We start from the raw sequence: 15,511 nt of genomic DNA, 5'->3' as shown, positions 1-15,511 counted from the left end.
GGGTTCATATTGTGTTCCCAGGAATGTTTGCGGACGCACGGTTTTCTCCCAAAAGTGACGCTTTTTCATATAGATCAGTAAAAAGCTTGCATACTGTTTCCCTTTTCGCTGAATTGTGTCTTACTAGTTTTGAGACTCTGAGAGGTAATGATTCTCCTTCTGATTCTGAGGCTCTTTCTATAAGGGGTATCCTGTCTGGGGGCTCTCCTGATTTCTCTCTCCAGGCTAATCCTTTGGGGATCAGCATATCTGCGGTCACTCCCTTAGTACTGTCTGAGGACACCATGCACATATTACAAGTCCTGGGGTTTAAATCTGAGCTTTTTAGCTGTCCTGCCTTTGCTGAAACCCAGTCCCTAAGTACTGTGTCTAAATATGTCCCAGCAAACATGGGGTTACTCGGGGGGGAGATTAAAGCTCCTGTCTTAAAGGGTATTTTTTATCACATGTCCAGCAAATTTAGAATCTCAGTAAGTGTTTCTATGTCACTTATCAATACATCTGATTTTTTCCCTAATCAAACCCAGATACCCTCACTATCGGTTAGGAGTCCTGTGATCAGAGATCTTGCACTAGAAAACACACCAATTCATGTTTTTGTCAGGTTAGGTACCCTTGTGGTTAGGGCCATTGCAGTTTTAGAGAAGACTCTTTGTACTCCTAAGGTGCATGTCATTAAGAGTTTTCATAGTTCATACTTGCTGCTTGTTGATTCTCAGGGCCCTGTCACTGAGGTACAGACTTCAGCTTCTGATGTTAGCTTCCCTCCCACCACTACCCTGGCTCTGCCTTTTTCTCAAGCTACTGATTTGAAGATCCCAAGGACTATTCCTGATTCACTGACAATATTATCTCCCAATGAAGATTTCCCAGTATTGGAGAACTCTACTGTTGTTTGCTTCTCTGCTCCTGCTAAACCATGGTTTTGTCCCTCGGAATTTTCGGTTGCCCCTGTTATTTCCTCTCAGTTGGAAATACTCTGTACGTATCCCAAGATTTCGGTCCCTATGCCTGGTTTACTGCTTGCCTTGTCACCTTCCATACCAATACCGGGAGATGCTTCTAACCAGCCTATACCCTTACTAACCATTACCTGGGAGCCTTCTAGAGGAAAAATTCCTCGCAAATTCCAACATGCAGTGGTCAGCCAAGACTTTTTCTGTTACAAAGTTTCTCCTGGTGTATTCGATCAACTATCAGGGCCGCGGATCCTAGATTCAGGTTTCTTTATTAAGGACTGGGCTTTCAGTGGGGGTTCTTCTACCGTTTTTGCTCTGGAACTCTCTGGTTCTTCACAGCCCTGGATTTCCAAGACATTTTGCGAGGCAAGCCATGTACCAAGGATGTTTCCTCCATCAATCTTATATCCTAGAACTGTACTCACCAAAGAACTGCTCGTTTACGGATGCCCTTTCTACCTAAAGAATTTTAGGAACAACTCAATGTCCCCAAGGCCCATGGATGGTCCTGTCTGGCCAAAGTTCTCACCGGGGGGTGGGGGTACACTAAGGACTAATCATGAGTCTCTGGAGTACGACTCTAGCCCCAATCCTAGACGGTTCAGCAACAATTCCCGGGCCTCCAACTCTATGAGTGCTCATGTTCGCCCGGAGGTCTCGCGTGAAGGGGGGGGTACTGTAAGGAATCCGCTCCACGGTTTACTGGTTACCTTACCTTGCAGACCGGTGCAGTTCTGGAACAGCTTTCCTGAGGTTTGCTGCAGCCTGGATTCACTCAAAGCAATACACACTCCCTCTGGTATCTACTGCAGCTGTGCAGCCTTTCATTGCAAACTATACTTGCATTCACTCATTAGGGGCAGTACCTTCACACCCCCGCCGGGGATTGGCCCGCTGGCCTTTAAGTATTGCTTGCCCATAATGCTCCTTGCCGAGCATAGTCCTAACTGGATGTCAACTGTTTTGCCACAAGCTCTCGCTTGTTCCCCTTTGCTGATACCAGGTCACGCCCTGCGTCCTTCAGCTTCCTTCAAGCCGTTTGTTCTCCAATGCTGATTTCAGGTTACGTCCTGCATCCTTCAGCTCCCTTCAAGCCGCTTGTTCCCTTATGCTGATAGCAGAGGTTTCGTCCCTGCGTCCTTCAGCCTCCTGGATTCCTGCACTAAGTAGAGGTTTCGTCCCTGCGTTCTGCAGTCTCCTGGATTCCTGCACTGAAGCGGAGGTTTCCCTGTATCTACAGCTTCCTGGTTCCTGGGGCCTACTCTTTCCCTAATATAGAGAGGCCGTGTCCTGGTTCCTGCGCTGAAACGGTGGATTCCCTTGCCCGCTCAGGACTTTTGCGCTGTAGCACTGGTGCACCCGTGCAGCAAGACGGTGTGCTATTCTGGTCTGCCTACCATCTCCTGTGACCAGCACCATGGGCCATGGTCGTCGCTCGCGCAAAGGCCAACCCCGCGCTCCTAAGCTGAAGCGGGTTTCTCCTATCTCCTTATTGCCGAACTCCTGCATGGACAATGTTTATCCTGACGTCTCCTGTTCTGACCCTGGCTTGTACAACGACGACGCTGTCTTCTCCAATCCTGATCCTGCGACATATGACTACGAACTGCGCAATCCGGATCAGCCTGCGCGGTCTCAGGTCGGTGCTTTTGCAACCCCACCTCAGCCTCGCGGTCCGACCCTGGTTTGTGGCGAGCAGAACCCTGACACACATTCCCCCCCATCCGGCGTCCTCCCCACACCTTTCCCTGACCGGGTGCAATGGCCAAAGACCTTTGACACGGCCACCGTATGTGCAGAAGACAAGTTTTACCCCTTGCCCAGGGTCACTTCTCTTTTTCTATCCGGCCAGGCAGGACACACGTGAGAATCTCGCTCTTAAAAATTTTTTAATTTATAAATTATTTAATTCAATAAAACTCAGGAATTTACGTTGCGTGCGCTGTGTATGTGTTCCGTGTTTTCATGTACAGTACATTGGTTATACTAGATCGAGATATATTTGTTGGTGCTTCATCACGAGTGTCCTTCACGGCCACAATTGTAGTCTTCATTGTGAATGATGGCTAACAAAATGTTAATCCCAGCTATGAAAAACGGATTTGTTGTTTCACTACAAGGTACCACAACTTGCAGCAAAGCTACACTTGTCTGGGACCGATAAGACCCCAGGAACCAGGTGGTCTGATGTTACAATACAATATATTTGGTTCCTGTACAATATATTTGGTTGCAGCGCAGGCAGTGAGAACAACTGCGATGTGTGTGTGTGTATCATTTTATTTCATTATATAGTACCAACAATGTACGCAGCGCTTTGCAAAAGTACAACACAGGGTAAATAAAGTACTGGAGAGGAGCACAACAAGGTAAGTGATATTATTACGTACCTCCCTGTCATTCCCAAACCTTCTCCCTTACCAGGGCTACTCAACTCCAGTCTACCCTCCAGCCTCTGATTGAGCAACCTGTGCTGAAGCAGGGACTGATTGAGTCACCTGTGCTGAAGCAGGGACTGAATGAGCCACATGTGCTGAAGCAGGGGCTGGTTGAGCCACCTGTGCTGAAGCAGGGACTGATTGAGCCACCTGCGCTGAAGCAGGGATATCCAGAAAACCTGACCTGTTGGGGGGTGCTTGAGGACTGGCGTTGAGCCCCCCTGCCCTACATTGTAAGTAGCATCAGGGTTGTATCCATTCGTTATAAAGATGCGGCCGTGTTGTGCAAGCAAGAAGTGTTAAGCCAAGTGCTGCCACTAGGTGTCTCTGTCCCCACAAGGCACAGATTTAAACCCTTGAATAAGCCGAAATTCCAAACCCGGAAGGTGTCTCATGGCAGGCGACTGCTTAGTATACCTGGGCCTTAGTCATTTGTTGCACAAATATATACATAGATAATGGGTTGCAAGTATCCAGGCAAGAGTGGTGCATTCTGGGGCGGAGAAATGGAACCAAACGTTTGCGGAGATAACATGCTATTGCTTCCAGCGGGATTTATTGATGTCGCACGCACGGTACGGTGACGGTTTTTTGCCTTAGAATTGCACTATTTTTGTCTTGATACGTTGGGGCCGTGGTGGATTTCCCGTTAGGCCCGGGCGGCAACATTTTGGGGCGGTAAAATGTCCGCCCCATATTTGCCGCGCTTTTGGGTCAATCGGGCCGGATGGGAAGGCGCGTCGCTGCGGCGGCCGCCTCCTTGCTGCCACCCTCCTTCCTTGGTGTCGCAGCGTCAAATGACACCATGATGTTGCGTTACCACGGCAACGTGACGTCCGCAGCGTCACTGGAGGCAATTCAGAAGGAGGAGGGCGGCGGCCGCCCCCAGCTAAGTGCCGTGGGGCGGCGGGTCTTCAAATCCGCTGCTGCGTCGGGGACCTATTATTAAAGTCTCCCATCTGCAAAACGGGGGCAAGAAACAGCACCACATTTATCTAACAGAAGGAATCCCGTTGGAAGGCTATGGGGTGTTTTCTGAGACGGGGGGCAATTCTTCTGCACTGGTTTTCAGCCAGGAGACTTACAGAAAATACCCCCAGAGATCCCTTCCCATATTTACATTGCACACCACGTATGCGAATTATATCCTCGTGTTCCCCTATTAAATTCCATCTATTCCTTTACCTCACTCAGCCATGGTCATTTAAATTCCCCCACGTCTCTCAGCTGCAAAACGGGTGTAATAATAATGGTTACTGCGCCAGTTTTATCAGAGAAGAAAGTATAATTTATTTTAAAGCAGCAGTCCAGCGGCTGTTTTTTTTTTTTCCCCCTTTTAATATGTGCATCAATACAATCCACACAATGATAAGTAATTAGCTAAGTTGCTGATCGATCGGTGAAGATTTGACTCAGGGGTTCACTAAATGGCTGTCAGTGCAGCAGAAGAGGACCAAAGATGCAAATTTCTGTGGGGACAATCATGTGACCAGGCAGTCACTAGGTACAATTGGTGCACTGCTAGAGAGAGCGCAGGGCTCAAAAAGGGGTGTGCCAGGGGTGTGCCAGTGCCTGTTTCAGAAGAGGAAGGAGATGTGACTTTGTAAATGGTTGCTATAGGAACAAAAAATGCTTGTTAAAGTATAGTATATTAAAAATGTAATTTAGAGTTGATTAAAAATAATATACTACAAGTATTTTCTCATAGTACAGAACTGATTTATTTAAAAAAAAATGTGGGTTATTGCTTGGTCTGCAGTTTTAAAAGGGTATCTTCTTGGTAAATGAGTAGTAATTACAATATTCTGCCCGAGTTTTGCATGGGGACTTTGATAAATAGATCCCAATGTCTCCCATTTACTTAGTCTTTTTTTTTTTTAAATTCACAATATATAGCATTTTCTTCATCAATGCTTACCCTTTTATTTATCCGGTATTCTTTAATTTTTCTAACTATTGTTTCGCTTTTACATAATATTTACAAGTTTTGCAAATTTAGACCCAAAAGCAAAAGAGCAAATTGCATAGTAACAAATATCTCGCATAAATAAAATGAACATTTTCAGAAAATCATGACGCGTTCTCAATTATTATTATTATTATATAAAAATAACTGTCACCTTACCCTGTACATAGTGCTAAATTCTGCCGAACAGTAGCAACATTTTGGCGAAATTGGCAAAAAGTCTGTTGATATGTTGTGACATTTCTGGAGGAATTGGCCCATTTGGCAAAATTCTGAACTTTAGCAAAATGTACGATTTCTGCAATATTGCAATGGCGGCCATATTTAGATGCCCCGCAATAAATGTTTTTACATCAGTACGTTTACAAAACTACTGGATCATGCCCCAATAAGATCACTTAGATTACGTAGATTGTAAGCTCCCCGGGGCAGGAATTTCCTTTCCTGTTGTCTGAGTTTGTTGCACTGATTGTATTATTATAATTCCCTGTACTGTATTATCTCCGTGTAAAGCGAAATAAATAAATATATGCATACATACATCACAGCAAAGGGGATGCATGGCAATTTGTACTAAGCAGACGGCAAAGAAGGAGAATTTAAGTCAACACTGAAGTTGGTCTCCACTCCGCATAACCTAAGGGTTTGCACTAATGCTGCACAAGCAGTCACTTCATTGCTGGTGAATTCCTTTGAGATGTCGGAGCAGCCTTTTCCAGTCTGACTTGAATAGGTTAAGGATGTGCGGGAGCGCAGCAAAACTGCACATGTACCTCGCTTCCACTCATCGTGAGCAAGTGACGTCTGCCACAGACCCTCCCTCTTCCCTGGAGAGCCCAAGAACCCTATTCTTTGACAGCAGCTGCCACCCCGCGGAGATGAAGCAGCCCTTACTGCCCCTGGATGGAGAGCAGGTCCAGCACTTCGGGTACTTGGCTTGAATTTCTGGAAGGGGCAGGACACCTGCCACAGAGCTGAAGATGCTTCAGTCAGGGGTCTGAGGGGTATTCAGGGTAAAGAAGGTGACACCAAAGATCCAAATTGCTTGTGGTACTCTGCGGGTCCCACGATGTTGCCGAATCCTGCGATAGCCATGGGGGCCACCCTGGGAACAGCCACTGGCTTCCTTGCCCTGTGTGGATTGATGCTTTTGTGCAAGTGCCTGCACACTAGGAAGGTGCTCTCAGGCAACGAGGACAGGAGCCAAATCACAATGAGCAGCGTTCTCCAGCCAGGGCATGTGGTAAGTATACTCCTGTTATTGCTTTATGGGCAGCAGTGATCAACGCCAGTCCTCAAGGGCCACCAACAGGTCAGGTTTTAAGGATATCCTTTCTTGACTGAGCCACTGATTGAGCCACCTGTGCTGAAGCAGGGATATCATTAAAACCTGACCTGTTGGTGGCGCTTGAGAACCGGAGTTGGCCGGCCCCTGCATTGCGAGGTGTTCGATTTCTTGCAGTTGCAGCTCTTGGCTGCAGAATGAGACGCACAAACAGCTGTTCTGTAAGCTGGGTCTCTAATTTGGCCACTTGGCAAATGAAAGAAAATAAAAGGCAGCCACACGAAGGCTACAGTGTTATCTGCGCTGTGATAGGATTTATGGAAGATGTGACCTGTTCGCTGTGTGTGTATTGCCACTGGTATTGAAAGGGTTAAGGCCAGTGGTTCTCAACTCCAGTCCCCGAGACACAACCACGAGTCAGGTTTTGAGGATATCCCAGCTTCAGCACAGGTGGCTCAATCAGTGGCTCCGCCGTTGGCTAACTCCAGTCCTTAAGGAGCAGCAACAGGTCTGGTTTTCAGGATATCTCTGCTTCCTGCACAGGTGGCCCAATTAGTCCCTGCTTCAGCACAGGTGGCTCAATCAGTCCCTGCTTCAGCACAGGTGGCTCAAAGCTTGAGATCCTGATAACCTGGCCTGTTGGAGGGGGGAAGGGGCTTGAGGACTGAAGATCAGCATCTGAGGTTTAACGGTTGCATGAAAAGTTGTGTACTAAAAAAAAAGAGGAAACCACCCAGAAATGGATATATCCTATTATACTGTGTGATTCCTCTCCCATTCTCCTCGCTCAGGCACAGTTATACATTCACAAAGGTACTTAGATTGTAAGCTCTCCGGGGCAGGGGACTGCCTGTCCTATTCTCTGCTTGTTGCACTTACTGTGTTACATTTCCCTCTCATTCATTGTTTATTTTGTGCCGCCCGGATTTCCTGCCACATTCCCGCACACGCTGCTAGTCAGCAATGCATTGGTGGTGCAGCGATGAAAGCCGCATGCAAGGCGCGTGCGCGACTAGCTGGACCGATTTGTGCCCGCCAGGTAGACACGACGGGGGGGGCGTGTCCGTGATGTCAGGGGGCGTGGCCGTGAAGGAGCTGGTTCGCCCTCATTGGGTGAACCGCTCACGTGACCCGACCGTCCCGCGGCAGAAACAAATGTATTTGTGTCCGCGTCGGTCGCGCGCTCTACGGCTGGCCTCATAGAGGCACGGTATTTTGATCACGCTGCCCCATGGATGCGGCCTACGGTCAAACCAGCCAGTGTGGGTAAATAAAGGGAGGTTTATTGATGTCTCCGTGCGGGAAAACTGGCGCCAAAAATTGCTCCCGAATTATCAAAAAATTCAAACAAAGCAAGGTGTGTGGTTTTTTGCTTTTAAATAAACCTGGTACTGCCTTGTGTGTGGGTGTTAACCCCGTTTGGCAGCCCGACGCCTTGATCAATCATTCCTGGTGGACTCCCATGTATTACAAAACACATTCCTACAGGTCAGGGGAGGCGGACTCCAGTCCTCAAGAGCTACCAACAGGTCAGGATATCCCTGCTTCAGCACAGGTGGCCCAATCAGGGGCTCAGTGAACCACCTGTACTGAACAAGGACTGATAGAGCCACCTGTGCTGAAGCAGAGACTGATTGAGCCACATGTGCTGAAGCAGGGATATCCTGAAAGCCTGACCTGTTGGTAGCTTTTGAGGGCTGGAGTTGGCCTCCCCTGAAACAGGAGTACTCCCCTTGTGAAATTTGAACATGTAAGCACAGCATTGATTGACATGAGTTACCGAACACTGAAACCGAGCGTATACTTAACAGGAATAAAGATAAAAGATTGTCCTGCTAGGATTAAAAGCAGCAGCCAAGGAGTTACATTCTATAAATGCAGCGGTGCGCAAACTGGGGGGCGGGAGATTAGTCTGGGGGGATGCGGGCAGTTAGAGGCCCCGCGCTCTTCCCCGAGGCATTTAAATTAAATGCCGGGGGGACCGTGCGAGGCCTCTGCAACTTCAATTTACCGAGGTTCAGCCGGCTTCTGGACGCGTGACCGTGGCAACGCGGCATCAAATGACGCAGCGGGGTCATGTGACGTCACGGTTGCCACGTTAACGTGACGTCAAATGACGCTTCGGGTCACACGACCCCGCTGCATCATTTGACGCCGCTCAAGGTGAGGAGGGGGGGGCGACCGGCAGAGCAGGCAGGGGGGGGCGCAGCATAAAATGTTTGCGCTCCCCTGTATCAATGCACTCTGATTACTTAGGGAAGCCCTTATGTAAAGAATAATACAATGAGAAACATCTTTCCCCGTTTCTAGCTGGACTTGTACAGTATATAGTATGTTCCAGCATTCTGCCCTTGGGCGAGTCTCATGCATTCCCTCCACTTTGGGAATCCAGAGGCCAGTCAAGGATCTAAGCTGCAAACTTAAAATAATGAGAGTAGTTTCAACTGAACGGATATACTGTGCGCTGGAAGCGAAGACCCCGGCATCCTCAATATGATTGTGACTTCAAAATACATCCCAACGATTATTCACAATGTTACATAGTGCAGGGGTGCTCAACTCCAGTCCTCAAGCCTACCCCCCTACCCCCCCCCCCCCAACAGATCAGGTTTTCAGGATATCCCTGCTTCAGCACAGGTGGCTCAATCAGTCCCTGCTTCAGCACAGGTGGCTCAATCAGGGGCTCTATGCTGCTGGCCATTGATCACTAGCATACTTACTGTACTTAGGCTCATTTGCTCTGTGTAAAGCTTTTTGGGCTGTTTGCTGGATCTCTACAGGATTGCCTGATGACTCCTTAGACTTGTGTTTACCCCTGTGAGGATACTTTGTATACCATTGCCCCTATTTTTGGGGTCTGGTACAGGGAATTGGGAAGTACCATTGGATATTACTTATCCTTTGGAAACAGGCCTGAAGAAGGGGTTTAACACCCCGAAACGTTGCCGCCCCCCTTCCCCTGTACGTTTTACGTTTTGTTCATACCCCATCCCATCCCTTCCCTCCCTCCTCCCGCGTTGTTGCATTGTGTTTTTCATTCACTTTGTGTTTTGTTCATTAAACCTTTTGGTTCACTGCTCCCCTCTTTTTTTTGTGTGCTGGGAACAATTGTTTTCTATATATTTACCTGTAATGTAACATTCTCTTATTAGCCCCTTATTAAAAAAAACCCACTGGTTTGATATATTCTGTAAATTAGAAGCTGTTAACCAAATCTTAAACTACTATATAAAACAATTGTTATGAAGCATGTTACTGTATGTATTTATGTATGTCTATTTATATAGCGCCATTAATGTACACAGGGGTTCATGGTAGTCTTGTCATGCTACAGAGTTGCATGTTCAGTGGTGCTGGCCAATTAGCTTTTGACCAGCTAGGTGTCCTGTAAAAAAAAAATACCCTGCATTGTATTAAAGGCTCACGGGGTCTTCAAAACGACTCCTGAGATTTAACAGTTACCAGGCGACAGATTCTGTGAGATAGAAAGAGGGTCAGTGCTCAGAATCTGTAAACGAATCCTGCGTGTCCTGGATTTCTCTGGGTGATGGAGTTTCTCTGCACTGGTCGGAAGAACGCTTGTGTTAGAAGAACAGGGAACAGGTCTAGTAGCCAGCCATAAAAAGGTTAAAGGGGAAAAAATATCCCCCCCCCCCTTCAGGAAAGTAATAAAATAATGATCTTATGGTCATGGAAAGCTTATCGAGCTATGACACCCAAAAACGATTTGTAAGAATTTGGGGGGCTCTTTTGTTTAAAATCTCAGAGTATTGTAGCTGTGAACGAGAAATAACAATACTGTACAAGTGCGCAGCAAAAATGAATTAACAATTGTGAAGTGATAGTGATTAAATATTACCACTAAATACCCAAGTGAGTACCATAAGTATTAACTGTGTTACCAGTCTAATAAATGGAGCGTCTGCTGCTGTACAAAGGGTAGCCCAAGACCCTGGGTAACTAGACAAAACAAAACCAAGAACAGCGCAGAACGCTCATCGTGAAATAAGTAAATACAATTTTATATTAAAAATTATTCAAGGTTCTGCGTACATCAAACAAATGGAAAGCAGGCACAGAATGTAACAATGGTAGCTGTTACCACTCAGGGACACTGGAACACACAGGGACAGCAGGGATGGATGTCGTAGTCCACTTCTGTAGTCTGCATACAGATGGTCTCCGGAGTCTCCATCCAGCAAGGGATGCACTAAGAGAGTTCAATAGGCTCGCCCACAGAGTCCAGGTAAGACTGTCGAAAGCTCCGCCGGAACAGGAGTCTTCGTTGATACAATCACAGCCTCATGAGACAGCGTCTGACGTCACCGTGTGTGCGTCGATAAGTAAGAGTCTACCGGAAAGGCTGCTAAATCACCAGAATAATGCCATAATACACTGGATAGCATACAGATTAAAAAGTGGTATATTCCAACGCGTTTCGTATTGAAGATCAATCCATCCTTAGGTTTAAGGGAATTCAAATTGTCTCTAGAGGAAGGAGAGGAGGAGATAGAGTAAAATATCTTTCTGTACAAGAAACCTTTTGGATTTACCAATTAGTCTCTTTCCCCTAAGGGGTTAAATGAAGGTGTAGACATTTGGTCTCTTTATTGAACGTATGTATTCCTTATATGCTTATCAGAATTCATTTTAAATTTAATGGAATATTATTAATCTCCTGTTTCTAATTGTTCAGCATTCTCATGGAGCAGATTCATTGCCATTTGTTTTATTTTATGTGTATTCATTTTATATATTTTATATTTGTATTAAAGTATATGTAGCAATAGACTAATTAATTGTTTACACAGCTGCATGATAAGTGCAGTTAATGATTGGCTGCTATTTGATTGTCAGATAGCCAATTACAGGTCATTGAGTGGTATTTATTTTGGGCATTAGCTTAACATCTTTATTCCCTGAAGAAGTAGCCGTTAAGCGCTACGAAACACGTTGGAATATACCACTTTTTAATCTGTATGCTATCCAGTGTATTATGGCATTATTCTGGTGATTTAGCAGCCTTTCCGGTAGACTCTTCCTTATCGACGCACACGCGGTGACGTCATCACCCGACGGCCCTCAGTGCGGTGCTGCGAACTAGACGTCAGACGCTGTCTCACGAGGCTGTGATTGTATCAACTAAGACTCCTGTTCCGGCGGAGCTTTCGACAGTCTTACCTGGACTCTGTGGGCGAGCCTATTGAACTCTCTTAGTGCATCCCTTGCTGGACGGAGACTCCGGAGACCATCTGTATGCAGACTACAGAAGTGGACTACGACATCCATCCCTGCTGTCCCAGTGTGTTCCAGTGTCCCTGAGTGGTAACAGATACCAGTGTTACATTCTGTGCCTGCTATCCATTTGTTTGATGTACGCAGAACCTTGAATCATTTTTAATATAAAATTGTATTTACTTATTTCACGATGAGCGTTGTGCGCTGTTCTTGGTTTTGTATTGTAGCTGTGGCCTCAAGATAATAAAGCTGGGTCTAAAAGGTCTGAAAGTAAGCGTTGAGATTGCTCAAAATCTTGCCGAATTATAATATGATCTACAAAGGCACCGCTGTTGTGTGAGAGGCTACCTATGTTACCATCCACTCCCCCTCCAAGCTCAACCCCGATCCAATACCTCCCATGCTTCTTACCTTATATAATTTGGTGTTACTGTCCTGTTGTATCTGTATACAATGGTCAATACAAAAGATATAAGTACAATGTTCTTAAACCAAAAAAAATCTAGTCATAGTGAACCCTGCATATGTTGTGCATGGAACTCAAAGACCAATAACGTATTTTGAAGAAGCCAGTGAGATTCCAACGCAGTAAACCATTTGTACCACGTAAACCATTTGTACCATATGAACCGGTTGAATAAAGTAAGTGGTCTTGAGGAGACCTGGGCCAAGCCATGAACTGAGATTCATGCTACTGACACTAATTTTGAAGCTTGTGATACACTCAAAGCCTGAGGACAATGTTTCAGTCCAAGCTACGGTCTTCATCAGGGAAGTACTTTGAAAAGATCGAAATGTATCTTTACCTGATAATCTTCCTTCCAATATCTGCACCTCTCCTTTAATAAGAGCGGCGACCAAACTCAACAAGGGCATATGGCATTTTCAAGAAAAGGCACTGGCTTTTATCAGCGAGACTCCACTGGAGTCTAAGAGACACTAATGCTATAAATCAGTGAGACGGTGTCCGAATCAATGAGGCATGGGAAATCAGTGAGACTGGCCGAATCAGTGAGACTGTCCGAATCAGTGAGGCATGGGAAATCACTGAGACTGTCCGAATCAGTGAGGCATGGGACATCAGTGAGACTGTCCGAATCAGTGAGGCATGGGAAATCAGTGAGACTGTCCGAATCAGTGAGGCATGGGACATCAGTGAGATTGTCCGAATCAGTGAGACATGGGAAATCAGTGAGACTGTGTCCAAATCAGTGAGGCATGGGAAATCAGTGAGACTGTCCGAATCAGTGAGACATGGGAAATCAGTGAGACGGTGTCCAAATCAGTGAGGCATGGGAAATCAGTGAGGCATGGGAAATCAGTGAGACTGTGTCCAAATCAGTGAGGCACGGGAAATCAGTGAGACTGTCCGAATCAGTGAGGCACGGGAAATCAGTGAGACTGTCCGAATCAGTGAGGCATGGGAAATCAGTGAGACTGTGTCCGAATCAGTGAGGCATGGGAAATCAGTGAGACTGTGTCCGAATCAGTGAGGCATGGGAAATCAGTGAGACTGTGTCCGAATCAGTGAGGCATGGGAAATCAGTGAGGCATGGGAAATCAGTGAGACTGTGTCCAAATCAGTGAGGCATGGGAAATCAGTGAGACTGTCCGAATCAGTGAGGCACGGGAAATCAGTGAGACTGTGTCCGAATCAGTGAGGCATGGGAAATCAGTGAGACTGTGTCCGAATCAGTGAGGCATGGGAAATCAGTGAGTTGACTGGGTGCCTGACTGTTGATGTCAGACTGCTCTTGTTCTTTTAAATGTTCCTGCTTGTAACTGATTTAATCTCATTGCAATTAATGCAAAGGGGTTAACCCAGAGGTGGGCAACTCCAGTTCTCAAGGGCCACCAACAGGTTAGGTTTTCCGGATATCCCTGCTTCAGCACCGGTGGCTCAATCTTTGACTGCACCATCGGTGCTGAAGCGGGGATATCCTGAAAACCTGACCTATTGGTGGCCCTTGAGGACTGGAGTTGCCCACCCCTGGGTTAACGTGCTCTAAATAATAATCATCTACTATTGGTCACATTTACACCGGTGAATACATACAAACGTTTGCAGCATTTCAGACTTATACAACGTGAAACCCTTAACTTGCTTTTCACTTTATGGGACAATGATGAGAAAATAGAGTGGAGGTTACTATGACTTTCTCATGTTTGCCCCCGGCGGGCTATGATCAGGGCCATTCCATGTGCCACCCCAAATACGATATTTTAGCAGTGCCAAAGGACAGTTACTAGTCTCTCTGCCAGCTCAGCAGTGCGTATAAGAGGTCAGCGTCTTTTTGTCTGGATAACACGTTGCTTTATTCCCTGATCCTTCCAGGCAGCCCCTGCGAGTGTTCACCTGTCCTCACACGCTCCGCACTGCCCATCGGTTCAGTCATTTTACTTCCTCGCTTCAGCTGTTGCCAAGAACATTTTATCATGCAAAAAACCAAGGCGGCAGGAAAATCAGCTGTTGTGCATCTCCATCTGTAATTAGCACGCGAGGGGGGCTGGGGAAAAATAAAAACCGTGGGGGTGTCACGGGAAGTCCGATGACATTACACTTTAAAACAAAACTGGTACATGGATATTAAAGCTATATTTTTATCTAGGCTTTAACCCTTTCTCAGCCAGAGATGCCAGCAAAGCACAGATCAGCAATGACCTCTCTGGCAAAATAATGGAGTTAATAGCTCATTTCAAAATTAGAGATTTCTAAATAAAAACACAATGATAATAATTAAAATAGTAGCGCGGGAAGAACATATTAAAGCTTTTTGTACATTAAGTTTTGTCTAAAATGTAACAGTGTTTCCCCCACTCGGTGGGAGATTTGGCGATTACGGATCGTCTGGTGCATGTGGGCTGAGTTGTCCGCTGGTGGTAGTGGGGACACAGGACTAAGCTTCTGTTGTTTATGCCCCACATATCTCTTTAGCAGTGCAGCACCATCATCTGCCGTAGGCTCCAGGAACTGAAGGTGATCTCCCACGGTAGAACTATTACCTCTCCCCCAGTAAGGTCACGCACCACGCAGGAGGTATAACAGGAATGGTTTATTATCTCTTCTGTACAGCACTGTAACAAGGCAGGCTTCTGCCCGATGCAGTAACTCTCAGCTACCACTGAAGGATGGTCCCTGGAAAGTCACTCAGGCCAAGGGCACCCACAGCCGTCCTAGCTCTTCCCTGCCTCCATAGCAGTGGCAGAGGAATGGTCAATACTCACTCTCCTCCGGAGGGAAGAGGACTGGAGAAGGCCCAATAATCAGCCTCTCCAATGTGTGACCTGCCTTCCTCAAGTTGGGAAAAGCACTGCTAAATCTGGGCGGTACCTGCCCTTAAGTACAGACAGGAGGAGGGCATCAGGTCTGTCTCATGATTGGTCATGCCCAGGCCTGATGTCACCGCCTCCCGCTGTCACTCAAGTGCAGCTCCTAGGAGGGGGAAAACCCCATATCAACTACTGACAAGGCCTGCTTGTACCAGGGCTTATTGCCAGGAGGGAAGCAAACTAGTAGCCACAGATGGCATGGCTACACTAGCACCAAATAGCAGATAGAAAAACTGGGAATTCATTGTGCCTTTAAACTAACTACGCAACTAACTCAAACTGCACACAATAAAGA

At 46.5% G+C, this 15,511-nt stretch overlaps 2 protein-coding genes across 2 annotated transcripts in view; both read left to right on the top strand.

Annotated features, from left to right (window-relative positions):
• LOC142464280 (embryonic protein UVS.2-like) overlaps positions 1-6,304 on the top strand; it is a 21,908-nt gene extending 15,604 nt beyond the window's left edge. Inside the window, exon 12 of the mRNA XM_075567752.1 lies at positions 6,177-6,304. Coding sequence (XP_075423867.1) covers positions 6,177-6,304 — 128 coding nt within the window. The remainder of the gene's footprint in view (positions 1-6,176) is intronic.
• SYT13 (synaptotagmin 13) overlaps positions 6,081-15,511 on the top strand; it is a 24,228-nt gene continuing 14,797 nt past the window's right edge. Inside the window, exon 1 of the mRNA XM_075567256.1 lies at positions 6,081-6,606. Within this exon, the coding sequence (XP_075423371.1) occupies positions 6,433-6,606 (174 nt within the window). The 5' untranslated portion in view covers positions 6,081-6,432. The remainder of the gene's footprint in view (positions 6,607-15,511) is intronic.

This window comes from Ascaphus truei, chromosome 12, assembly GCF_040206685.1.
Source record: "Ascaphus truei isolate aAscTru1 chromosome 12, aAscTru1.hap1, whole genome shotgun sequence".
NCBI classification, from domain to species: domain Eukaryota; kingdom Metazoa; phylum Chordata; class Amphibia; order Anura; family Ascaphidae; genus Ascaphus; species Ascaphus truei.
This window is presented reverse-complemented; position numbering and strand designations above follow the sequence as displayed.